This window comes from Astyanax mexicanus, chromosome 4 (assembly GCF_023375975.1).
Source record: "Astyanax mexicanus isolate ESR-SI-001 chromosome 4, AstMex3_surface, whole genome shotgun sequence".
Classification (NCBI taxonomy): Eukaryota; Metazoa; Chordata; class Actinopteri; order Characiformes; family Acestrorhamphidae; genus Astyanax; species Astyanax mexicanus.
The window spans coordinates 50,012,996-50,040,889 of NC_064411.1; the positions used below are offsets into that span (position 1 = coordinate 50,012,996).

Here is a 27,894-nt window from a genome sequence, read left to right on the forward strand (position 1 = left end):
TCTTAACTAGTTATCTATTAGACCTTTTCTTAGCACATGTTTACCACACGCGCGTGAAAGGGAGTTGGACTCAGGAAGCATTCACAAGCGTCAATATCTACGATTCACATCGCTACATGTTTTACACAATGTAAACCCCTACTAAGAAAGGGTTGAAGATGATGTATTGAACACATAGTGTGGATATTTAATTTAAATATAAGGGTATTGTTGAAAATTATTTTTTGGGATACATATAACTTTAAATTGACATTTACTGTAAAAAGTGTTTGTATAATGTGCATGTATGATACTGTACTTGTAATAGAGCTGTTGTAATAAAGCAAGACAAATGTGTATCGTATTGTATAGTATTGTATTGTGTTGTATTGTTTTATTATTGCCCTAAACAAATAAAAATACAACCAGACAAATCCATCATTTTTAAATCTCGGTAAAAATATTATAGACCTAATCTCACAATGTGATCTCATATTCAACAAAACAGAATACAATTGTAGCACATGTAAGCATAATTACAATTATAATTACCTTAAATAAATTAAATCAACAATATTAATTTAACCTAAGAAGAGATAAGTAATACGACAGAATGACATTCTATACATATATATTTACAACATTTTAAAAAGCAACACTTGTAAATTCTTTCATGTTGAGACAATTTGTGTAAAATAATGCTACCGGTATGTTAATAAAACATAAAATAATACAACTTTAACCTGGAAATATGTGGCATATTGATATTCTATGCTGAGGTGGATGCAGTGTTTAACATGTTTAACGGCCCTAAGATACGTCCCTGGGGGACACCATTAAAGTACATTTAATAAGAAAGATCAATACTGGATGGGTACTAGTATAAATGCAATGCAAAAAAAAACACTTATACAGTCAATATGCATTAATGAAAGTCAATTTACATTTAGTGTAAAACAACATTTTCTTTCCTCAGTGTAAGATAATGACATTTTTCAAGAGAACAGAACATTGATGATTGTAGTTCCATATTTGGTTAGGTGTCAATTATGGTGCTGTATATCACTGGATCTTCAGACGCTGAATTTTTCTGCATGGCAAACAGACACACACACACACACACACACACACACACACACACACACACACACAAATGTTAATAATATTGCTTTAAAAACACTTACCATATTTTTCGCACTATAAGGCGCACTTAAAATCCTTTAATTTTCCCAAATATCACGAGTGTGTCTTATGTATGAATTTTACCAGTCAGTGTGTAAGGAGCAGTAAAGCCACTCCACTAAAGTACAGCACTATACAGGAGCACAGAGACTCGAGACTGGAACAGTGTTAGCATCGTTGGCTAACCACGCTAAGCGTTAGCCCTTTTTGCCATTCATAGGTGAGTATTATCGGACTGTAGCCTGCTGTTAACCCTGGCTAGCACTGCTGGTGCAGCATTAGCATTACCCACTAACAGTGTTAAGCGCTAGCTCTTTCGATGTTTAGATCTGAGTGTATCAGACTGTAGTCTGCATGGTTTCAGGTTAAAATAAGCTACGTGGGACGAACCGCTAACTAATATTGCCATAGCTTACCAAAACACTCAGGGTTCCTCAGAGTAGCGCTGTCAGGCAGCATTAGTGGTTAGCTGCTAATGATAATATTGCTTCACCCAGCCTTAGCAGAAATCTGTAAATCTGAGCTTACTTTAAATAAACTGAAGTGCTTTACTCACCCAAATAAACAGTTTTCAGGAGAGAAATCTGTGTAGATTAACATCCAGCGCTCGTTTGACTTAACCCTTGTGTTGTCTTGCGGGTCAAAAGTGACCCGCTACCATGTTTAGCTGTAGGAAAAATATCTTAAACTAGCTTTTTCCTACTTAAAAGTTGAAATTTTATGACTTTTCCTTTTTTTGTTTATGTTTCCATGTGGGCTGTACACCAATAGGGTACAAAGATTATCTTATGGGTAATTTTTGACACATTTAAACACCAGAAAAAAGTATAAATGCATCAAACATCATAAAGATGACTCCAGGGCCAACAGTGAATTCAGCTGCCCATGTCTAGCACATTTTATTCCATCCACCTTTCTCCAATTTATCACACCAGCCATCGAAAAAATCATCCTGGAGAAACAGATTTGGAGGATTCAAAATTATATATATTTTTTTATTATTGTTCTTTTAGAGCTGATTCATAGATTTGAGATTTAAACAGCTGTTTTGCAGCTACAGTCTGGTTACCCATTACCTAATGCACATACACGCTCTTCAATAGAATGACCTGTTTATCAACTTCAGAGCCTAATAACTGATGTCATTTTTGTGCAATAAATATTAGTTTTTTTCACCTACCAGATCAGGCACGTTTAACTTTATTGCTCTTCTATATTTTCACTTTCTGTTCGTAACTTTCCATCACATTCACAGTGGTTTCTTTTTGTTGTTTTTTGATTGTTGAATGTTAAGATCGCACAAGGGTTAAAGACAAAATATTTTTTTTAAAGAATTACAGTTTTGTTTACTTAAATTAGCTTAGTTTTACAGGTTCTGCCCTGAATTATAAAATAAACATGAAATCACCCCTGTTCCTTACTAGTGTTGCATGATGAGCCTTATAATCCGGTGCGCTTTGTATAAAGAGAATAGACCAAACAATTTATTGAAAGTGCTTCTAAAAATCCGGTACGCCTTATAGTGCAAAAAATATGGTAAATCAGTTCACCCCAACAATCTCAATGAGTGTAAATACATACACTGTATGTCCAAATAATTGAGGATATCCCATTCTAATGAATGCACACATTCAGCTACTTTACAGTGCACCCATTGCTGTTGACACAGGTGTGCAAATGCAAAAACACACACACAGCTTGTCTAGTCCCTGCATTAGAAAAGTCCTGCCAATAAAATAGGACTCAAACATTGATCTAGTGGTCCCATGCCTTATGTCAGGTAGTATATGTATGTTTAGAGGGGTAAATAGCCCCCAATACTAAGCTGTGAAGCAGTGAAAAAAACAGTGTTCACTAGAATAATGGTGCTCCATTCAATATTTTTGATGAGAAGGGGTGATAACCCAACATCCATTTTGTCCATATAGTGTTTAATGCTTAATATTTGTAAGGAAGAGAGCAGACCTGGGATCCTGGGCTCCTCTGCTTTGATTTCTGCGTAACTTTCTTGAACAGAACAGAGCTGTATGATAACTCTGGGGCGGCCTGAAGAAGAAGGATGTCAAAAAAGTGGTCAAAAGTATTTGGACTGATTGATTAAAAGTTTTTTAGACAGCATTTGGTTCATAATTACACAACTTACCCTGTTTCCGTTACATCCACTCTTTTTCTCTTTTTTGACCTTAACTTGATCTTGCTGTGTTAATGCTGTAATAGAGATAGAATTGTAAAAAGTCAAAAATGTGTTTCATTCATCATAGACTATTTAAATGAGTGATTAATCTTAATTATGAATTATCCAGTATTCATGTAAATTGAGGAGAAATTTAAAAAATATATTGTTCATTAGCATAGTAATTAAAAAATGAGTTATATATATGTATTATAACAGTAATATTTTCCCAGCTTAATCACTTTTCTTGTAATTTCTTGTAATACCTGCTACTTTAGCTCAAACCCAAACCGATAAGCCTGAAAGTCCAGACCAAACAAAACAGGTGTGAAAGCATCCTTAAAAGAATTGTTCAACCTATGATTTCATTTTCTTGCTTGGTGTTAGCGTCTAAAAAAACATGCTAAAAAACACAGAGCCTTCTTTCGGGGCCATGAGTAATTTCCAACATAGCAAACAGAGAAATGAGAAAACATAAATGAATCAAAATCAGACCCTGGCTAGGTTAACGTACAAAGCTTTCCTCCAATCCAAATGGATTTATTTAGATTCTGGAATCTGATTGAGGTGTTTATATGTACATTTTCCCAACAGTCTGAGTAAACTCTCCATTTATGTGCATGCTACAAGTAATCTGATCAAACATGATGCGTATGTGTAGTATCGCTTAGTGCACACTTAACCATTTGTTTCGATTGTTCCTTTTTATTCTGATTTCCTCTCTGTATGTACAACACTATGAGCTGCATTTTAATGTATGAAAAGTTTTTTATAAATAAAGTTTATTATTATTATTATTATTATTATTATTATTATTATTATTATTAAAAGCTGCCCGGAGGCTTCTCGTGGCTACTGAGACACCACCATGGGAAAATCTGGACACTATAGTATCTAACTGTAACATAACAGCATTAATACTTCAAATGTGGATAACTGATAGTGATTATTTAAAGCTCCACTAGGTAGGATTGAGATTTTGTGCTCGTGGGCTCCCCCTACGTTTGCAGAGTGTAATAAATGCTTCAGGCGGATTAGTTTCTCTTTCTCGTTTTCTGGCTTTCACAGACATATTCGGTCTCTTTCCAGCTTCTGCCAGAGTGTCTGTATGTTAGTTTGTAAAGAATGAACCAGTAGTCCTTGTAGAACTGTTAGAACTAAAGGTCGGAAAGCAGGTCGCAGTTCTCGGGAGCGTTGGTCGCGGCCACCTCTGAGAACTTACAGAGTCTGGTTTGAGCTCGGAGGAGCTCCGGCACAGGCACGAGAGCACCGCTATTCCTCCTATTACACCTCAATAGAACGCTGCAGTGAATTTCAAGCTGTAATTTTACTTCCTTAAAAAGATCAAAAATTAAGGAAATCCTACCTAGTGCTGCTTTAACAGCTCATGAGCCGAAAATGCCTGTTTCTCTCTGCTCCGCTTTTAAACTGGAGCTCAAGCAGTTAGAACAAAATTTCCCTAAAAATACCACGACTTTATTCTCTTTTAATATTACAACTTTAATCTCAAAGCAAACTGTTATGTTTTTTTTTTAAGTGGCCCTAAAACACGGTCATAAATGCGCAATATGTACTTAAACATTCTGATTGGGGATGCAATGGGTTACATATGTTTACAATGCTATTATTCTTCTTTGTATTGGATTATTTAAAGGATTATCCACCTCGTTCAATCAGATAAAAATTTCATTTGGAATGGCCTCCATCTGACTGCTCTATTCTGATTGAGGTGTTGACATGGATGTACTCTATTCAAATTGAACCATTAATCCAATTGTTAATGCATAATTTGGCTGCATGTAAACGTACCCAGTGATGCACACTTTAACACTGACCTCGTCTTTTTTTCAGGAACCAGATGGCTACTGCAGCCAGAAGGATCAGCAGTAGAAGAACAGTGAGACAACCCAACACGATCTTGTAGGAATCTTCATAGGAATGTAGGAAAAAGACAACATATTACATTCAATTCTTACATTCAAACATAGGTATTCTTGCTTCAAGACTGTAACTCAATGAAAGCAGTTTGAGAGCATTGTTGCACCTGAAAGTCCTGACCAAAGTTTGTGGTTGGCCAATGGTCAATTACATTTACATTTACATTAAAGGTATTTAGCAGATGCCCTTATCCAGTGCTTTGATTGTTTACTTGCTAGTTTGTAGAGACTAGGATCAATGGATATGCAAAGCCAATGCAAAGCTAATGTTTGGAACCCTAGGAGAATTTTTTTAAGATTAGTTTAAGATCTCTTTGAAAAGATGAGTCTTCAGTCAGCGTTTGAAGACCGCGAGAGAGTTAGTGCTGTTCTGACACACAGTGGAAGTCCATTCCACCACCTTGGTCCTGCAGCACAGAGAAGAGTCGGGAAGTTTGTTTTCTGTTGATCTTGAGGGATGGTGGTTCGAGCTGAGCCAGACTGGAAGCTCTAAGAGCTCTTGGCACAGATCTGGCTTTGACCATTACAGCCATCAAGTAGAAAGGAGCTGGTCTGTTTTTGGCTTTGTAGGCCAAGGTTTGGATTTGATGCAGGCGGCAACAGGACGCCAGTGGAGGGAACGAAGCAAATGAGTGACTGAACTTTGGAAGATTGAAAACTGAAGAGTTGTGCTGCCACTATTTGCGGGGTTTTTGGTGGCTCGCAGTGAACAACCAGCCCGTAGAAAGTTGCAGTAGTCTTGAGATGGCAAGAGACTGCACAAGCACCTGAGTGTCTTCCTGAGACAGAAACGGTCGAATTCTTACGATGTTTGTGCCACTTGTACCACTGGTGCATGACCAACGATCCTTAGTCCGCTGGAACACTTGGAGCCGCCCTGAGAAAGAGCCTCAGTAGGACATACCACGAAAGATAAGTTTTACATCTACTAGAGCAGAGGTCACTAATGGGAGGACCACGGTCTGGGTCCGGACCCAAACGTTGTCCAATACGGATCCAAACCTACTGAGAAGGATTTACAGTTTTTCCCAAATGTTTAAACGCATTTCTATAAAATTGGCTCAATTTATCAAAACTCTAAACACAAACTGCAAATTATTAACTGCTTTGTTAAAACTCTACAAATCTCCAGCAAAACTGATTCCTTCCACCAAAACAACACACACAGCTATTTTATGCTTATCTCTTGCAGAGCATCAAATAAACACTGACAAGATCAATTCAAAGCACTTTTATCAGAAGTTGGCTTTCTGTTGTTTTTATTTATTTGGTGTGGTGTAGGACCCCCCCCCCCCCCCCCCAATTTACAGTACTACACAAATGTAAGCTATATTTACTGTATGTAAAATGTTGCAAAACTGTAATTTTCACCTATTTTCACAATGATAAACATAATAAGGAAAATTCACATACAAAGAGGACACAAAAATTTATTTATTGCAAAATGCAAAGAAACAGATCACTGTTCTTCAGACCCCTGATCTCGGTCAGGCAAGAAGACCTCATCTACATCTGATGCAATATTCTCCCTCGCCAAACAGCGGGGGAAAAATGCCTTGCATGGCAAATCCATCTTTGGCAATCATCTGCGTGGATGTCATCACATGCTTCCCCCATTACACGAAGTAGAGCCACACGCTCGTGGGGTCTGCGTTTGTACACTTTCCACCTCCATGCAGAAAAGAATTCCTCTATTGGATTGAGAAATGGGGAATATGGTGGAAGGTGCAGCACAACAAACTGGATTTAGAGAACCAGTCACTGACCAGAGCTGCCCAGTAGAAACTTACATTATCCCAGATGACAACGTAGTAGGGCTGTATCAGTCACGTGAGTCCTCTTTTATACTCTGACAAATGATTGAAACGTTCTTCTAATTAAGTTTATATAGCTGCAACTTGTGTGAGACTATTTGGTAATTAGAGTTTTGTATTTGGAGGTCAGTGATTCTCAGGTGAGGAAGGTGTTGTCAGGAATACCCAGGCAGGGTGACGAGGAAAGCGGACACAAGTGCAGGTAAGGTGAAATCAATAAATAATAATTTAATAAATAAATAACAAGTAACAAAGAAACAAGTAAACACTTAAATACGGAACAGGGAGATATATACAAGGAACAAGGGAGTGAACCAAATAAATGAAACTAGATAAACAAATAACCAATAACCAAAACAAACCAGTAAGACTAGAGAACATAAACTAAGCAAAACAAGAAGTACTAATGATAAACAAACAAGGAGTAAATAAACAAAGAAACAAACAAGGTAAGAACACAAAGAAACTAGAAACTACCAAGAATAACCAAGAAGATAAACAAAACTAATCAGGACAGGGATATATATTTACAAGGGAAAACAAACAAGAAGCTAATACTAGACAGGGAAAAACTAGGCTAGACAATAATAAATAAACTAAGCAGAAAGGAACTAAACACTAAGCAGGGGACTGGGGAAACGAGGAAGAAACAAGAAACTAGAAAACTAAACAAGAAATAAACACGGAGCAAGAACTAGGGCTATGAAACGCAGAGAAACACAGAGAGACAAAACAACAGGGGAAGGTGCAAAGACCGACCGAGACAAAGTGGCAGAGGAGGGAGCAGAAAAACGAGAACGGGCGAAAACCAGAGAGACAGGCGAGGAATGTATACAAAATCTGGCCAAAGGGGCTTTTTAAATTATTATTATATATATATATTTTTCATCATAGTTCAAACATCCTTACACGATAAAGCACTTAATCATATCACAAGTTAAAAATTGGTCCGGACCTTGGCCTGTCAATTTTTTTTCTAACTGGACTATACTGAATTCTAATTAAATACCCCTGTACTAGAGCCTAGACTTTGGAGCACAGCTTGTCTTTAACCTAGGCTTCAATAAATGTTGACTACAGTTTTTCTGTGTGGGCATGTAAAATGTTTAGATCAGCTGATCATATGATCATTGAATGTTACCTTTTATGAATAAACTTGCTTATTTAAAAAAAAAAAAAAACGTATTGATTGTTCTGTTCTGTATTCAGGCTCTGGTATATTATTAGAAAGTTTAATGTAGCCAAAAAACAGCTGCACTTCTGCAAAAGTGGCGAAAGAATGAAAAAAGGGAACAGCACTAGCATAGGATTAAACATATCTAAAGCAGAACTAAAAAGAGATGTCTGAAACAGAAAGCAGAAACTGAGAACTAACGCAGTCTAGACAGCACTGAAAACAGTTTGAGAAAGTACAAAAATCTCTTATCTAATTACGATCTTTTCTGAATTACCTGAATGACTTTTACCAACATTGACGCTGAGATGAACAGGAACCTCTAGTTTTCCAACTCTACACCAGTACCAGCCAGCATCACTCTTCTTCAGTCCACTCATCTCCACACTGAAGGATCTACTCCTCCCATCATCACTGATCTGCACTGCTGAATTCTGGGATGTGTGAGTCCTCCCCACTTTGTAACACCACTGGTCTTTAGATCTGCACCACTGCTTCTGTTCAGACTGATATCCAGCACTGTAGAGACACTGGATCCTGACCACGCCCCCTTCCTGACCCTCCACACTGCTCTCCACCACAGACACATCAGGATCTGAACACAAACACAGACAGATTAGTTATGATTCCTGAAAAACAATAAGCAATATGAGAAATTATTCATTGTGTGTTGTTCATAATTTAATACCTGATTTCACTGTGATATAAATCTGTTTGTTAACATCTAGGCCACCATCAATCTCCACAGCACACCAGTATGATCCAGTGTCTCCAGTCCGCAGATTTCTCATAGTAACAGTAAAGAGATTCTGATCTGGGTAATCAGTCACTGTTACTCTATCTGCTGTATTATTAGCATACGCCTGAATCGTACAGTAGTTGAATGCTGAACCAGCATCATAGCACCAGTATTTCTTATGCAGTTTATACTGCCTTTCATAATGACACGGGATGGTGATCATTCCTCCAGGTGGAAGAGATAACTCCCTGGCCCAGCTCCAGCTAGGAGTGCCTGTTAAAAAAAATGATAAAAAAACATTCACGTTTTTCTGTTAACCCAGAACTTTCAGTATTTTACACCATTAACATCCAAAAACATCACAAAGAAACATCAAAAATAGGAGAGATCTCCTCAATATATCTGTAGTTTCTACTACACAACAATGATGGCGTATACTGATTGACCACCTTTGCTTTTCATCAGGATAGTGTATATTTATTTCTTAATATATCCCATTTTCTCCCCAATTTGGTGGTGGACCTGCCAAGAATGTGTCCAGACCTAAACCCAACTGAGCACCCAATTGAGCATCCTTAAGCGAAAGGTGGATGAGTGCAAGGTGTCATCATGAAAGCAGACAAACCAAATCTCCCTGAAGCTGCTGGAGTCTCCCGCATTTGGGTAGTGGCTCCCTGATGCCCGCGAGTCACATATAATCTCCCGGAATTCAGAACGAGCCCCCCAAACGCGCACACAGGCCACAGACTTTTTTTCTCTAATCGCGTGTGGGAAGGAGAGAGACAAAACTGAGAGGTTCTGATTGGCCTGTTCTCTGCAAAGACAGCCAATCAGTTTTTAGTGTGGGCGGGCAGTGTTTTTCCCCCCTCCCGGACGGGATTTTTTCAGTGAGAGTGAGAAAGCAGATCATGGCGGAGGCAATATTAATAATTATTGTGATATGATATGAAATGCTTTTGATGTTGTGCAATTTTTGTCAAATAAAGGCTTTTTAAAAAAAAAAAAGAAAAAAAAGGAAAGCAGAGGCAGGGCCTTCCAAAAAGAAAAAAAGATAAAACTCATTTAATTTCACCTCTGAATACTCTAATTTTAATTTAAAAAAATGTAAAATGAATTAATATAAAAGTAAAATTTCGTTATCCTTTGGTGTGTGCGCAAGTTTTGTTTTTGTTTGTTTGTTAGTTTGTTTGTTTGTTTGTTTTTGGTTTTTTTTTTGGGGGGGGGGGGGGGGGGTGTAACCTCCCTGAAATCAACTTTTGCAACTTGGGATGTCTGTGAAAGAGTGGAAGAGGATTATAGTAGCAACCTGTGCAGCATGTTTTCCTCATGTGTTTGGATGTGGAGAGTGGTTAACCAGCTTATCTTTTGATCAGTATAGGGTATGTTTTTTCTTAATACCTTTATTACTTATAATTCTATCAACTTTTTTGTAAAGCTGCTAGAAGTATCAGGTAGCCAGCACACTCAGGCTGCTGATGACGAGCAACATGACCTAGAATAGCTTTTCAACAACCACCATGATCATGATCATGCTCTGGATTCTTCAGCAGGGTGTCTCCTGAGATAAAGACCTTTAGTAATCACAGATGTGGCTTTCAATGCGTTTAGTTCAGGCCTAAAAAAAAAAAAAACGTGTCAGACTGTGCTCAAATTTTCCAAAATAATAATGCTCATTTACTAATAACAAAAGCCTTAATATAAATTCATTCATTTCGCGTTCAGTGTTTCTTATCGTTTTTACCATTTTATTTTAGCTCCACTTCTATCAAATAAATAAATTCATTTTTCATTTGAATAAAGCAGTGATTTTGAAGCAAATTTGTACTTGTACTTGTACATATATTTAATATCAAGTCTTAGTACATTTCTAATATACCTTGTGTATAAGTGTGACACAGTTGTAATACTCTTGACTCTTGAAGTTGATGGACTGGCCAAGTACTGGTGCATCTCAAAAAAATGTAAATATCATTGAAAGTTTCATTGTTTATTTGTCTGTAACTTTAACCAAAAGCCCATAGAACCAAATAAAGCTCACTGGCGGACTTGAGGATGGGGGCAGGGGGGGCAGCCACCCCCCATTGGTGCCTTAAAAGTGCCTCTAGAGTGTCAAAACAGAGACAAAGTGCCATATTAGCTGCCGTTTTTGTGGGAGTAAAGTGATTGATGGAATGGAAAAGTGCTCAATCAGTGGATTAAATACGATGTGGTGCCTCAAAAGTACCTTCCCAATACAATAAACTGTATTTGATGTCATAAGACAAAGTGAATTGTTGTCAGGGATGGCACAAGCATTAAACAAAAATCTAATCGGACTGTTATTGGTGATAACTGAACTGAATATGTTTAAACCTTAATCCAGATTTTGAGAGATCCTGTGTCCCTCTTTTGGTTTCAAAGCAATTTGAGGACGCAGAACATCTGTGACAAAGTTGACCTCTAGTTCAAAAGCAAGTGAGATCACAAGTACGTCTCCTGAGACATTAAAAACCTAAATTTAAGTAATTTGAGTAATTTAATTTTAAGTAAAAAACATGAATAAATGCGTAACTTACTTGGAAAGAAGAAAACGAAAATCCAGGCGTACTGTTTCATTCTACTGTTTAGTAAAACACAATGATTCTCACTTCCTCGTCTGTGCTGTCATGTCTGCTGAAACACCCAGTGAAGTTCCACATGGACTTGCTGACCACAGTATGGAGCTATTTCTCAAGTATTGGTTAGAGACAGTGGTTCACTTAATGACACAAAGACACAGTTTCACACATTACTCAGCTCAATGTCTTTAAATAGTATAAAACAGGAGATTTTTGGATAATGTCACTAAAAATAATGAAATGACTCCTCTCGTTAAATATACACCCAAAAAAGGGCATAGTAATGTTATTAAAAGAATTATACAGTAGTTTATCCATTTGAACTTGGATTTGGGACACTTCCCAAATTCCCAAGTTGGACATTTCTGCAAGGATTTCCTACTCAGAAAGTCTAGAAAGCCAAATCAAACCGCGAGTTCAGATTCAAAGATGGCTGCACTGTATACCCTCGTGAAAAAATATATGTACTTAATTGTTCTTAAAACATATTGAGAAATGTGTAAGTATGCTGTAAATATACTGACAGAGTTATGTACTTAGTTATTCATTTATTAAAAGTACATTAATATTATTCTTTCATCAAATGTTTGAAAGTTAAGTAGTAGACTATGAAGACTATGACTTTTAGTTTGATTCAATATACTTCTAAATTACTTATTTTCAGATATACCTTTGTACATTTTTAGCAAAGTGTGTTAAACGACTGTTACAGTAGTTCGTTTAAAGTACAATGTATTATGTAACTTTTTAGAAAGTAAATTAAATTACTGCTACTAATTTAAAAAAAAAGGTAAATTTGTAACATGCTAAAAAGTGTTGCACAGTATATTAAAATATATTTTTATACCCAACAAAGTATACTATTAGAAATGTGCTACTTACACAAGACAGGAACAAGATGCAAAACAGTACTCTGGCCAAGTAGTAGTGCATCTCAAAAAATAGAATATCAGTAAAAAAAAGTTAATTTATTCCAGTAATTCAATTCAAAATGTAAAACTCATATATTATATTGATGTATTAAACACAGAGTGATCAATTTTACGCATTCACTTTGTGTATTGTTGATGATTATGGCTTACAGCCAATGAAAACACAAAAATCAGTGTCTCAGAAAATTAGAATATTATATACAGTAAGACCAATTGGTACTTTTGTCAGTGTGGGCAGTGTGCCAAGTCCTGCTGGAAAATTAAATCCGCATCTCTATAAAAGTTGTCAGTAGCAGAGGGAAGCATGAAGTGCTGTAAGATTTTGTGGGAAAACAAAACTGCACTTTTGAGTTTAGACTTGATAATAAAACACAGTGGATCAACACCAGCAGATGACAGACATGACTCTCCAAACCATCACTGATCATCAGTACATTTTACATTTCATTTGTAAATCAAGGGAGCGGAGTCTGGAGGAAGAGTGGAGAGACACACAGTCCAAACTGCTCGAGGTCTAGTGTGAAGTTTCCACCAATCAGTGATGGTTTGGAGAGACATGTGATCTGCTGGTGTTGATCCACAATTTACCTTTACTGACTTGGAACTGATTTGGAACCAGACTTGGGCTTTGAGACTCAAAAAGTCTAATAGATTACATAATCTCATATATCATTTGTTTTTTTGTGTAATAAATACAAACTTTACCAAATCTTTAACTGAAACTAACAGTAGCTTTTCTGAATCTAAAGAAAGAAGCCCAAAATTTGAACATTCAGGCCTGTAGTCTCTGTAACTCTTTCTCAACTAATGATGTAACTGGGTGGATCTTCCCCACCATTGCGTATCTATAGGCTGTGACCAAATATTTCAAATATTGAAGCTCACACTGGTGTGACTGACTCCATACTCCCATCCCTGTTACTCACTAAGCCCCGCCTCCACACAGCCAGCAGATAATGATGTGGATAAAAAAAAAATAATCACACCGCCTTGCCATGAGCACACTGGACAGTTTTTAACCTTCCTCACAAGATAATACCTCACAAATTATACAGACATGGGTCTTCCCAAACTGTACCCTGAGGTAAAACTTATTATAAATGTTTTTTTCCATAATAAAAAGTTAAACTTTTCAGTTCAAGGAATAAACTCACAAACAAGGCACACTTGCATTTTATTATTAGTTATGTTATTATTTATTGCCATACAGTTTTAATAACAACAGTTAGTAATTCATTCCTAATACAAACAAAAAAAATATGTGTAAAACTATCAATCTATTAAAAAACACTTTATTTATAATATTTTTTATTAAACTGCATGTTGTTAATAAAGCTAATCAGATACATCCTATAGTATAAGCACAATAGCTCAATAGATTATACAGTATAATATACACAAAACATCGGTTTGCATCAATAGTTTAATATATCAAGGTTATGTAACTTTGAGATGTCTACAATGTACAAACAATTGGTTTTACAAGTTCTTCAGTAAATTTCACAGTATTTTTTTTTTATAAAAGAATCACATTTTCTGGAAAATCATAATGAAAACAACAAGATAACACTATTTACAGGAATGTATATAAAGATAACACATTTTTGTTTTACCTAAACTTCTCTACAATTTAACAGAGCCAATTAACCTTCCCACTCAACCACTGACACCAAGGACAAGCGCATGCCTCCTGTGATACATGTGAGGTCAGATTCAACATCCCTAGGCAGCCAACAAACACATAAGAAAGCACCAGATGGAGGGATAGAGCGCCATCTACTCTACCCACCCAGTAAGAGCATGTTTACATGTGCTCTCTCAGACTCTGGCTGCTGATGCTGGCAAAGCAGCCTGATTTGGGACTGAAGCTCACAATCCTAGGGCCAGATTATCAGATGTGAGCACAGAAAATGTGTGTTTTAGCTGCCAATTTTAACAAAATTAACCATAAAATAAAAAAGATATTATTTTTGATGGTAAAGTAAAAGTGAAAAATGCTAAAGTAAGGAAACACACATAAAAAATGAAAAGCCTTTTCACACAGTTCACCAAATGTAGACTAAAGATGTAGCTGAAGGAGATTTCCTGTTGAATCCAAGATGGCGGCATTTAAGGTGTAAATCTCCTTCTGTTACGTGTTAGTGCCCAAAAAAAGATTGATTTACCCGCTATTAAACCAGTTTCATTCTAAAAGGGTGTTTCTTTACACAACTCCATGACTTTTGTTGCAGAATATTCTTCATGTCAAAATCAAACAAGAAAACAAACCAAAACTTTACACAAATGAATGGATTAAAATGATAGATTGTTTCCTTTTGGGTTAGTTGTGTTACTTTTAAAAATATCCATTTTGAGAGAATTTTAGACATTCCACCCTGAATAAACTTTTCATTTAACTAGGGTTGCATTAAGGCTTCAAACCTGGACTTTTTATTCAAACACACATATATACAGATTAGGTTTGTTTGGATAAAGTAATAAAAATTATATTAAAATAATTTTATTAAAATCTCTATTTACTGTACAATGTAACAACTGTAATCGAGTGGATAAAACACACTTAACCAGATAGTTTAACCCTTTGAACCCTTTGATCCTATTTTGTCCTATTTTGATCAAAATTTTACCCAGCGCCTGTTTTCTTTTTTTTTTTTTTTTACATTTTTTTATAGTTATATAGTGTATAATAGTTTTTTTTTTAAGGATTTTGATGATGAGTTAATTACATGGCTTATTTCTGTGATATAATACATGAGCAGCACCAGGCAGATTTATTTTTCTTAATAATCACACCTCTAGATTTCTCAAAAACAGTTCAGTTCAGAGCGAGGTCAGTGCTATTTTTAAAACAATTGGGTCTCCTGTTTGTCACAGTATACGAATCATGTTGGTGCGTTGACGTAATTTAGCTGTATAAACATATATAAAAGAGATTTTTGACACAATTTGCATTAATGGAGTTCTAAGGGTTAACTTTAACAAATGTTAACAAACAAGCAAACCCTGATTAAACTCTTCTCAGCATGCTCTCTGGAGTGATTTACCCCACTGCAGGTTATATAATTTGAAATTCACTGTTCCAAATAGTGCTTTAACAGTGTTACCCCATCATTTCACCCCATCCAGTAATGATTTACAAGATATTGTACATAAATTGTAGGCATCAGGGGGACCCTATTAAAAATTGTGGGCATCAGAAAGGGTCCCTGAAGTTCCATGACTGGTGGGATCTGTTGGGTTTGTGCTCAATTTGTGGAAATAAACTCAGTTGTTTAATGACATCAATTGCTTCACGTGACAGCTGTTGTACCATATGTTGTCCTTCAGTCTGACAGTCTCTCACCTCTTACTTGCAAACCACAGAGCTGTAGATCACCCCGTCATCTCTACCGGCCGGAGAGACCTGGAGAAAAATAACAGGTTAACTACTGTAAAGGCTTGGTTAAGTTGAAATTCTTTCAGTTTGGACTCAACCAGAATAGCAGGTGTAAAGGGTTCCACGAACCATGGTCCAGACTGAGGGTCCTACTTTGCTATCGTTACAACGTGAAAAGTACACCTTGCACAGCTCGAAAAACACAAAAGGCATTTACTAATTCTCTTGATTAGTCATGGGTGTGTTTGGAGCGTAACTTGCAATCAACCAGCTCTGACTGGCCCCTGGTGTTAGGGGCGTGGCCACTGTGACCCGGTAGTAGGAAGCACAGAGATACACAGACACGGGGAGTAAATTAACTCAAATCATACCTTTTATTTGGCTCAAAAAACGCCCTCCACCACACCCAAAACAACTTAAAACAACATAAATCCAGCCCAATGGGGCTCTAGAAGCTGTAGAGATTACTTAATGTCTTTAAGTGGTCCGTTTCTGCCTCAGCCCTCTGCTCACCAGCGAAATCTCTCCTCGAGTGAGGGCTGAGGCTGAGTTTATATACCTGTCCCAGCTGGCCGCTTAATCAGTCCTGATGCAGACCAGCTGGGACGGACAGAGCTGTGCTTTCCGGCATGGGGGCGGACACACGGCTCCCCCGCCTCCTCACGCCACACAGCCAATGTGTCAGCCTGGTGAGCTCTGACTTTGGCAGATTGCTATTTTGACGGCGCAGCTACCTGGACGTGGCCAACTCTTCTCAGCAGAGGAAGCTGACCTGCTCATTCACACTGCATTCTGTTGCCAAGACAGCAATATGCCAGAAATAGAAGAAGAAAAATAAATGGTGTTGCGCCAAATTCTGTTGCCCCCTAATGCAACAGTAAGGGAACAATTGATTACACAGTCAATTCCTGCATCTGTATTTTAACCCTATTTATAATCACAAATAGAGCTTAGATCGGGCCCAAAAAATCCAGCCCGACCCGGCGTGAGCACAAGCCCTTGCACATTCTGACGATTTTAAAATGTATCCCTCCCGCTGACGATTTTAAAATGTATCTCTCACAACCCCCCTCCCCCCCAGACGATTTTAAAAAATATCCCCCCCTCCCGCTGACGATTTTAAAAAGTATCTCTCACCCCCCGCCCCTCCCGCTGACGATTTTAAAAAGTATCTCTCACCCCCCGCCCCCCCGCTGACGATTTTAAAAAGTATCTCTCACCCCCCGCCCCCCCCGCTGACGATTTTAAAAAGTATCTCTCACCCCCCGCCCCCCCCGCTGACGATTTTAAAAAGTATCTCTCACCCCCCGCCCCCCCGCTGACGATTTTAAAAAGTATCTCTCACCCCCCGCGCCCCCGCTGACGATTTTAAAAAGTATCCCCCCCTGCTGACAATTTTAAAAAGTATCTCTCACCCCCCGCGCCCCCGCTGATGATTTTAAAAAGTATCCCTCCCGCTGACGATTTTAAAAAGTATCCCTCCCGCTGACGATTTTAAAATGTATCCCTCCCGCTGACGATTTTAAAATGTATCCCTCCCGCTGACGATTTTAAAATGTATCTCTCACAACCCCCCTCCCCCCCAGACGATTTAAAAAAATATCCCCCCCTCCCGCTGACGATTTTAAAAAGTATCTCTCACCCCCCGCCCCCCCGCTGACGATTTTAAAAAGTATCTCTCACCCCCCGCCCCCCCGCTGACGATTTTAAAAAGTATCTCTCACCCCCCGCGCCCCCGCTGACGATTTTAAAAAGTATCCCCCCCTGCTGACAATTTTAAAAAGTACCCCCCCCCCGCTGACGATTTTAAACCCCGCCCACCCCCCCGATGATTTTAATTAGTTTCTCTCCCCCATCACCCCCTCTGATGATTTTAAAACGTATCTCTCCCACCGGGGGCGCAGACACTACGTTTGCATACACCCCAAACAGTATGTAGTTGCACCCCTGGGAACAGTACTGTTATTTTATTTAGTATTGTGTTTATTGTCGAGTTTAAAATCGAGTTTTTGCATCATGACGCATGAAGCCCCTTACTTTCTTACTCTCTTTAACACCTTCTGAACTCAGATGGTCATGTGATCAGTGAGAAGAGTGAAGTGTGACTTGTGGTAAAGATGGTATCAAGGCGTTTACTCACAGTTTTATTGGTAGGAGATTTTTGTACAGAGCTGTAGGTCACGTCGTTTTCAGGAACTGGTGCAGATGATTTTGGCTGTGGACACAATTAACTCATGAAATCTCCTAACTCTTCATGTTTCAGCCTGTAAAACTGTGTAAATATGTAGACAGATGTGAAAAATAAAGCCATACCTTATTTTTGATGACGAAACTGCTGTATGCCACTGAGTCCTCACTCTTTTTATACACACACACACACACACACACACATTGTAGTAACTTTATAGAAACATAAATTGATAGCATTTTTAAAAGTTTTAGAACACCCCCAATATTTCCCTTTATTTTCGCTATTTAAGCTTTTCAGGTCCAGAAAATAACCGGGAATGGAACAAAATCCAGTGAACTGCCAGGGCCTTTAAAACTAAAAACTGAAAAAGTAATTTTAGTAATGTAAAAAATATTGTAGTATATTGTAAAAAAAAAAAAAAAATAGAGATTTTTGAAAGCTTTTGTTTTATGAAAATAAGGATATCACAATGCATGGATGTTTCTGGCTGAATCTCAATTACCACCTTTCTCCCTATATAGTGAACTACATACAGTAAGTCATAAAACTACAGTGCCTGCAAACAGATTTGAGCACTAGATTTCAGATTTGCACATATTAATACATGTAAATACTTTTATATTACAACTAGAAACATAATGCTCTATTTGTGATGGGCAGTGCTGCACCACTGGCCACCAGCAGGGGAGCTGGGCAACAGAGGGGAAAAAGAAGTGGAGTTGGGTCCCGAAACTGCAAGTCCCAGAATCCCCAGCGGTGATCAGTGGCAACTATATAAAGCCCAGTCAAACCACTCATTCTTGTCGCACCTTTAAAGAGGGGTGACCGGTTACAGAGGGTGTAAGAAAAGAAAAGAAAGAAAGAGAGAGAGAGAGAAAGAAAGAAAGAAAGAAAGAAAGAAAGAAAGAAAGAAAGAAAGAAAGAAAGAAAGAAAGAAAGAAAAAAGAAAAGAAAGCTGCACAAAAAAGGATAATAAAGATCTCAAAAGAAAGTAAAAGTAGAGGACTGAGCTGTGCACAGTCCGTTTGAGTTTGATTGTGTTTTGGTTTGAGTTATTTGAAGCTAAAAGCTGTGTTTCAGTTGTACATGCCATTTTGTGGCATTTCCTTTGTTCTGTTTCCCGCCTTTTTTCGTGCACCTCTTCAGTGTTTTGTTTTCCACCTATTTTCCAGTCTCCTCTGTGGAGAACCAAACCAAGTTCCACAAGCACACCCTTTTGACACAAACACTATTAAAACATATTTATAAATAGCTGAAATAATTGAATAATCAAATGATTATCAATATACCTAAGTAAACATATATAATTGAAGATATAAATAAATAAATAAATAAATAAATAAATAAATCCAAAAACAAACAACCATTTTGCTCTGCACTTGGATCACTTGGATTTTCCTGACTTATATAGTGCACTACTTAGGGAGTGGTATGTAATTTGGGATTAAACCTCTGTGTGTTCTTCCTTATTCATGGGGTGTTTAAGATCTTTAAACCCATGCAGTGCTAGCATGCTCAGAACTGAATCAGACTGTATGATAACTGCAATTATAAAACAGTACTAACCGTGTCAGCTGCAGTGCCACTGGCCACCAGCCCTTCTGTTGGAGAGAATTAGCAGGTTAGTCATTAAGTTACTTATGTGGACCAATCAGCCATAATATTAGCACCACCTGCCTTGTATTAAGTAGGCCTTAACAGATCTGACTACATCAGCCCATATTCTCACTAGACCACCTTCAGAGTTGTTATATCTTTTTATTCTTTACACTACACAACTCGTTGTCTTGTTGCTAAGGTGCTGCTGTGATATCGGTGTTGGTTGCTAAGGTGTTACTAGTTGGTTGCTAAGGTGTTGCTATGGTACTGGTGTTGGTTAATGAGATGTTGCTATGATATTGGAGTTAGTTGCTATAGTGGTGCTAGGTAGTTGCTAAGATGTTGCTATGGAATAGGTGTTGGTTACTAATGTGTTGCTATAGCTTTGCTGCTGGATGCTATTTGATTGCATAGGTGTTACTATAGTATGGAATAGGTGTTGGTTGCTAAGGTGTTGCTAGGCAATGCTAGTTTTGCTGAGAGCAACAGGTAAAGTAGCAGTTGAGTAGGGTTGCTAAGGTGCATGAGTTGGATGCTAAGGTTTTGCTAAGATATGTGTATTGTTAGTAAAGTCATTGCAAAGTAGCCATTCAGGTGTTGCAATGGTATGGTGTTGGTTGCTAAGATGTTGCTAGGTGACTGCTAAGGCTTAACTAGTTTATATTGTCTAAGTTCATGTGAAACTGAAGCAACTGGAATATAAGCAGTTCAGCAGAGTTGCTGTGATATTGGTGTTGGTTGCCAAGGTGTTGCAAGATGATTCCTAAGCTGTTACTATGATATAGGTGCTGTTTGCTATAGTGTTGCTATGTGGTTGCTATAGTGTTGCTATTATATAGGTGTTACTGGCGATGACCTTGCAGGTGACTATTCAGGTGTTGTTATGATGTAGTAGTTGCTTGTTAAGGTGTTACTAGGCGGTTGGTGAGGGGTTGCTAGGTGGTTGCTAAGGTGTTGCTATAGTGTGGAGTAGGTGTTGGTTGCTAAGGTGTTGCTATGGTATCAGTGTTGGTTGATGAGATGTTACTATGATATTGGAGTTAATTGCTATGGTGGTGCTAGGTAGTTGCTAAGGTGTTGCTATGTAATAGGTTTTGGTTACTAATGTGTTGCTATAGCTTTGCTGCTGGAAGCTATTTGATTGCTATGGTGTTACTATAGTATGGAATAGGTGTTGGTTGCTAAGGTGTTGCAAGGCAATGCTAGTTTTGCTGAGAGCAACAGGTAAAGTAGCAGTTGAGTAGGGTTGCTAAGGTACATGAGTTGGATGCTAAGGTTTGGCTAAGATATGTGTGTTGTTAGTAAAGGCATTGCAAAGTAGCCATTCAGGTGATGCTATAGTATGGTGTTGGTTGCTAAGGTGTTGCTAGGTGACTGCTAAGGCTTAACTAGTTTATATTGTCTAAGTTCACGTGAAACTGAAGCAACTGGAATATAAGCAGTTCAGCAGAGTTGCTGTGATATTGGTGTTGGTTGCCAAGGTGATGCAAGATGATTCCTAAGGTGTTGCTATGGTATAAGTGCATTTTGCTATAGTGTTGCTATGTGGTTGCTATAGTGTTGCTATTATATAGGTGTTACTGCCGATGACCTTGCAGGTGACTATTCAGGTGTTGCTATGATGTAGTAGTTGCTTGTTAAGGTGTTACTAGGTGGTTGGTGAGGTGTTGCTAGGTGGTTGCTAAGGTGTTGCTATAGTGTGGAGTAGGTGTTGGTCGCTAAGGTGTTGCTATGGTATCAGTGTAGGTTGATGAGATGTTGCTATGATATAGGAGTTAGTTGCTATGGTGGTGCTAGGTAGTTGCTAAGGTGTTGCTATGGAATAGGTGTTGTTACTAATGTTTTGCTATAGCTTTGCTGCTGGATGCTATTTGATTGCATAGGTGTTACTATAGTATGGAATAGGTGTTGTTTGCTAAGGTGTTGCTAGGCAATGCTAGTTTTGCTGAGAGCAACAGGTAAAGTAGCAGTTGAGTAGGGTTGCTAAGGTGCATGAGTTGGATGCTAAGGTTTTGCTAAGATATGTGTGTTGTTAGTAAAGGCATTGAAAAGTGGCTGTTCAGGTGTTGTTATGGTATGGTGTTGGTTGCTAAGGTGTTGCTAGCTGACTGCTAAGGCTTAACTAGTTTATATTGTCTAAGTTCATGTGAAACTGAAGCAATTGGAATATAAGCAGTTCAGCAGAGTTGCTGTGATATAGGTGTTGGTTGCCAAGGTCTTGCAAGATGATTCCTAAGATGTTGCTATGGTGTACGAGCCGGTTGCTATTTTGTTGCTGTGTGGTTGCTATGGTGCTGCTATTATATAGGTATTGTTGGTGATGACCTTGCAGGTGACTATTCAGGTGTTGCTATGATGTAGGATTGGTTGCTAAGGTGGTGCTAGGTGGTTGCAAAGGTGTTACTAAATGGAAGCTATGGTCTTGCTAGTATTTAACATGTTCTAAAAGCCCCTGAAAAAAATGTGAAAATACTTACTGCGCTTTTTCTTCAGGATGCAGGTCAGAATGGCAACCAGAAACAGCAGAAGCACCACCAGACCTACACCCAAAAGCACCCACTTTGTATCCCTGCAATAAATGAAGAACCATGGTGTGGAAGAGTTAGTCAAGAGTACATTTGATTAATACACACATCAGCCATATCATTAGTACTAGCTGCTTAATACTGAGTGTATACCACAACTAATTCGATCATTCAAGGCATGATAAACTCTACAGGACTTCTGAAGATGTTCTGTGGTATCTGGCACCATGTTGTTGGCATAAAATGTTAGTTAGCAAGACATGTTATAGACTGCATATCACAAAAAAATAGCCTAATGTTTTAGAGATGTTCTCACCCAATCAGAATTCCCTTCCCTAAAAGCAAGTATAATATAATCAAGAGCATTAAAAGTATGTTCAAATTAGGTAAAGAATAGTAAAAGTGCTTTATTAATTTAATATACTTTATGAAACTACACATTAAATATGCCTTCTCTGTATTTCCATGAAATGTATTTTTAAGCCATGCTTTAAATCAGGGGTCGGAAAATAAAATTGAAATTGGAAAATGAAGTGTAATGGGATGGAGTGATACAGACTAGTAGCTCTCCAGCCCAGAGGGTTGTTGAACCCAGATTTAGAACAGTTGATCGAACCTGTGTCGTGTCAGGGTTGCGGTCCAATACACTATCGCTGGCCTGGCTAGTGAATTGGGACACGGCTGGGAAAATAAACGCCCTTATAAGAAGATAGGGAGCCCAAGAACAGGCGGAAAACGAGAAAGGGCTAACTAAAGTCATGCAGAGTGCAACAGAGAGACGGGGGAGGGATGTAAACAAAAGCTCGCCAGAGAAGCATTTTTTTTTTTATTATAGTTATATTATTATACATTATAGTTCAAACAACCTCAAGGGCCAGATGTTATATTCTTGTGGGCTGACCCCTGCTTTAAATTATATGTTGTGTCGATAGAAAAAAAATATATAGTGGCATTAAATACTGCTTAAAGTGCACTTTAGTGTATTTTTTTTCCGGTAGCATTTAGGTGTACACAACATGTGCATCAATACGCAAAGTAGTATATTTACAATATACCTTAAGCGTATTTAAAAAAAGGTGTTTAAAAAACACACAAACTTATATTTAATTAAGTTTGGAGAAAGAAAGTACTTAAAAGCACAATTTAATGCTTTTATGTCTTGTTTAAATATAGCTTAATTACAACTGAAATAAACTTAAGTTGCCATAAGTTGTTCCAAAATAGTACAATTAGTATGTATTTAAGTACATATCTTAATTTTAAAAAGTATGTACTTTTCCACGTTAAGCATACTTGTAAAAATATGTACTTAAAACACTTTACTTTTGTCTAGACATCACAATTTGGTTCTTGTCAAAGTGGCTTAGATATATTAATTTGCTGCCCAACATTCAGATCACACCCCTTGATAGAAGCCACTGCAGATGATGTTGGGTAACGCAACAAGACAATGACCAAATGCACACCAGTGGAAAGAGTTAGGCTTAGACTTTCTAAAAATGCTGTGTGACTTAAAGAGGACCATCGATCTGGCTCTGTTGCTTGACAACACAAGCATATTGTAGATAAACATCATAACAAGATGCATGTTGTGGTTATTTTGGAGCTGTTCTATTAGAGCAGGGGTGTCAAACTCATTTTGGCCGAGGGCCACATTGGCATATTGGCTGTCCTCTGAGGGCCAGATGTAACTTATAAATGTAATAAAATGTAACCAAATGTAATATAAAATGAATGTAATTACTATTTAATGTTAAATAACTCTCAATATATTATTTATTCAATCAAATTTTACAGTTGCATGGAAAAAAATGTTTGCTTGTTAACATAAATCCTTTTAATTTGTCATGTTATGAAATCCAAAAACTCCATCAATCAAGAACCAAACTATTCAAGTGAATAGAAATGACATAAAATACAAGTTATATTAACTTTGATCAAAACGTTTGATACTGACATAAGGCTTAATAAATATAAAATCAAAAAGTGTGAGCTGTTAAGAACACGTGACAGATTTAGCAGTTCCTCATCCAACCACTAGTGGGAGCTGCAGCTGCAGCACAAGCCCGCAGTTCTTCCGTGTATGAAATAAAGGTTTTAACCCCACTAAACAGATAATACAGCTCTCTACAGTTCATCTTTCAGCCCCAGCAGCTAACAGCAGCAGTTTAGAGCAGAGTCACGGAGTCACTGCTGGGATTACATTATAAACAGGTCAGTTATCGCGCTGCTAACCTCAGAATGTTTATAACTACGGAGTTTAGTGGACACACCACGGCTGCAAGTTTAGACTGTTGAAGGCTACTGAAGACTATTAAAGGAGGAGACTATTGGAGGTTATTGAAAGGGGTATTGGGGGCAGAAATCAGTAAAGGCTGGTTAGATAAGTGATTCACGTCTTCGTCCTTTGCTGAGGTGAAACTGCGACTAGCGCTGTCCCAGTGATGTTTATTAACGTCATTAAAACAGATTTTGTCAGGTATTGTCTTATAAATGTTTACACAGAACTTATATCTCTCCTAAAAAGTGTTTATTTTGGTCAGAAACACTCTTCGTAACACAAAAGGCATACCGGTCTTTCGCCTTGAAGCACAGCCGTCCGTCTGCATCAACTTTCTTTTTCTGGACATTATGGGATCAACATTTGTATGTCTCAATTCCACCCGCGAAGTTACACCTTCCCTCCGGCAGGGTTTCCACATCAATGACTACACTGCCGTGTAGTGGCAGTAAGCCGTAACTTCGCGGGTAATACAATCGACAAGCATTGTGGGAAATGTAGTTTTTGGTCAAAGCACGCTTCTGACCTATTTATTATAGACACTAAGATCTTACAAGGTCTCGCGGGCCACATAAAAGAACGTGGCGGGCCACATTTGGCCCGCGGGCCTTGTGTTTGACACATGTGTATTAGAGCTATAATAAACCTACTTTACTTCCCTCTTCTTCTTGTGTCTAAGCTTTGTAAATTCAGCTCGTTCACAGCTATACAAACTATAACTACTTTTGTTTGAAGTTATATTACAGTGTTTCTGACATTTTTTATATATTTTAAAATATTTTTAGCAGTGTCAGCAAGTCCACACTACACCCCTCTCTTTCCTTACAGCAGGGGAGTAGCAAAATGTAGTGAAAGCCTGCAAAAAAAAAGTTAAAGTTTCGTCCAAAAACCTTAAAGAGGCACTACACTCTAAATCATATTTTTTATTAATAGCTAAAATGTGTTAATTTGAAGGAATGAAGCATACAAGTCCTGATTTATTTTTTTAGAAACCTTTCCTAAGGTTTTGTTATCCTTTAATTTCAATGCGTTCCTACTTTGTAAACCATTAGCATGGATTGAACTACTCACGTGCTACTTGTTTGTGCGGAACCTAGAAGGACAAAGAACAAAGACATGTAAAATGTGTCAACAATCAATTATATAGTATTAATGATTCAATCTAATAACACTGTTTTAAATATTTCACCTGAAGAGGATTCATTAGTACTAATTTCCTCATGACTTTGGCTAGTGGATGTACCTGAAGTGCTGGTTGTTGCAGTGGTAGTACTTGGAGGTAATGTAGATTGTGGTGTTGCTGAAATTGAGAATCAAGCTTTACATCAGTAGCATTACTGAATCTTTCACTGGTAATACACCAATAATACACCATTTATTAAAGGTCTCATTACATCTTTTTTTTTTTCATTTATTTTAAAATGTCTAGTTGTGGTCCCTAGTATGAATGAAAGCGCTCCGGTGATCCGGTATAACGCTGAATAAGAAATATGGACTAAACCAACAATTATTTAGTGTCTTGTTAAAAGTTGGCTTAACTAAATCATTTGTGTCAGCAAAATTTACAAATTGAAAATTAACTTCATTTGAGGCCAGTCAAACTACTCTGCACATGCTCAGTTTGACTAAATGGTTTGGTTAAATGGGATCTGTTGAGAAATTATGCAGGGGTTTTTACCTAATGTTGGTCGCGTTATTTGCATATTGGGCGTGTCCTCGCACCTCTCACTCACCATCAGTGTGTAGTCATTATCCGTATGCGGCCTTCTCTTGAGTTTTCTATACTGTATGTGTTGTATAATAGTTAACTGTCTGGTCTAAGTGTTGTAGGCTATAAGAGCAAGTTACTGTGTTTTGTGTTGCTCAGTGTGACTGTATGCTGCTGGGTCCAGCTGGTCATATTTGCATTAACCACAAGCTTATATGATTGACAATATGATATATATAAAAGTCATAAATTCTCAGGTTCTAACTTAAATGAACAAAAATATAGTGTTGTGCTCATTATGTGAGTTTGATTAATGTAAAACATATATGTGATTGACTAGTTATTTGCTTTAGTAGATCTTAAAGGGTAGTCATCAGAACGTACAACATTTAATAGAAAGTAAATGAAGCCAACTAACAACACAAAGTTAATTTATAAGTTTGTGAGTCTCAATAATATAGTTTTTATGCATATGAAAAATGAATTATCTGAACTAAAGATTTCTAGTTGGCTTATCTATCTGTGTTTTTTTTTTTTTTTTTACTTTTTAAAACAAAAGTTTGAGTTGGCCTCAAAACTCAGAAATCTAGTGCAGTAAGTGCCTTGAAATTCTGAGTTTTTTCCAACTTTTTTCACTTTTCATTTTTACAGTGTATTAACTCAAATAAAATGCTTTTTCATACCTGGAGCTGCATCACTGACGCTGAGATGAACAGGAACCTCTAGTGTTCCAACTCTACACCCGTACCAGCCAGCATCACTCTTCTTCAGTCCACTCATCTCCACACTGAAGGATCTCCTCCCATCAACCCTGATCTGCACTGCTGAATTCTGGGATGTGTTAGTCCTCCCCGCTTTGTAGCATCTCTGGTCTTTAGATCTGCACCACTGCTTCTGTTCAGACTGATATTTAGCACTGTAGAGACACTGGACCCTGACCACGCCCCCTTCCTGACCCTCCACACTGCTCTCCACCACAGACACATCAGGATCTACACCTTGGACTCAAACACAAGTCATTCAGTAATAATGTCTGAAATAAATATCACTGAACACAGTGATGAATCATTATTATTCAGTGTGTGCTGTTAATAATGTAATACCTGATTTCACTGTGATACAAAACTGTTCTTTAACATCTGCCTCAAAAACTCCCCCAATCTCCACAGCACACCAGTATGATTCAGTGTTTCCAGTCTGCAGATTTCTCATAGTGACAGTAAAGAGGTTCTGATCTGGGTAATCAGTCACTGTTACTCTATCTGCTGTATTATTAGCGTACGCCTGAATCGTACAGTAGTTGAATGCTGAACCAGCATCATAGCACCAGTATTTCTTATGCAGTTTATACTGCTTATCATAATCACACAGGATGGTGATATTTGCTCCAGGTTGAAGAGATAACTCTCTATATGAGCTCCCACTCTCAATACCTGCAGAGACACAACAGAATAAACCCTACTGTTAGTAAAGTTAATGTTTTCTGATGGTTTATTTATCGGTTTAACACTGTAGTGTCTGATTATTGGTGTATAAATAGTTTACTCTGTTTCTAAAGGTAAAGTGTAAAAATGTATATATGAAAGATCTACTTACTGCTGAGAAAGAAAATGAAGATCCAGAAGCGCTGCATGTTCGATCTGTTCTTTTCTCCAGTAAGACGTGAGGATATGAGATCGTCTTACTT

The 27,894-nt window shown here is 37.8% G+C and overlaps 1 protein-coding gene and 1 long non-coding RNA gene across 2 annotated transcripts; both read right to left on the minus strand.

The window, feature by feature from the left end:
* Positions 1–290: 290 nt before the first annotated feature.
* Positions 291–27,894, minus strand: LOC111194524 (polymeric immunoglobulin receptor-like). The gene is made up of 8 exons (XM_049476606.1): positions 27,804–27,894; positions 27,311–27,640; positions 26,891–27,199; positions 8,537–8,854; positions 5,170–5,262; positions 3,305–3,369; positions 3,127–3,207; positions 291–1,069 (listed from the first exon to the last, which is right to left on the minus strand). Exons 1-8 carry the CDS (start codon positions 27,838–27,840, stop codon positions 1,016–1,018), a joined length of 1,287 nt encoding a protein of 428 aa, XP_049332563.1. The 5' UTR covers positions 27,841–27,894; the 3' UTR covers positions 291–1,015.
* Positions 15,226–18,265, minus strand: LOC125801068 (uncharacterized). The gene is made up of 3 exons (XR_007438562.1): positions 18,217–18,265; positions 18,044–18,118; positions 15,226–15,930 (listed from the first exon to the last, which is right to left on the minus strand). It is a non-coding gene; the product is annotated as an uncharacterized LOC125801068 (long non-coding RNA).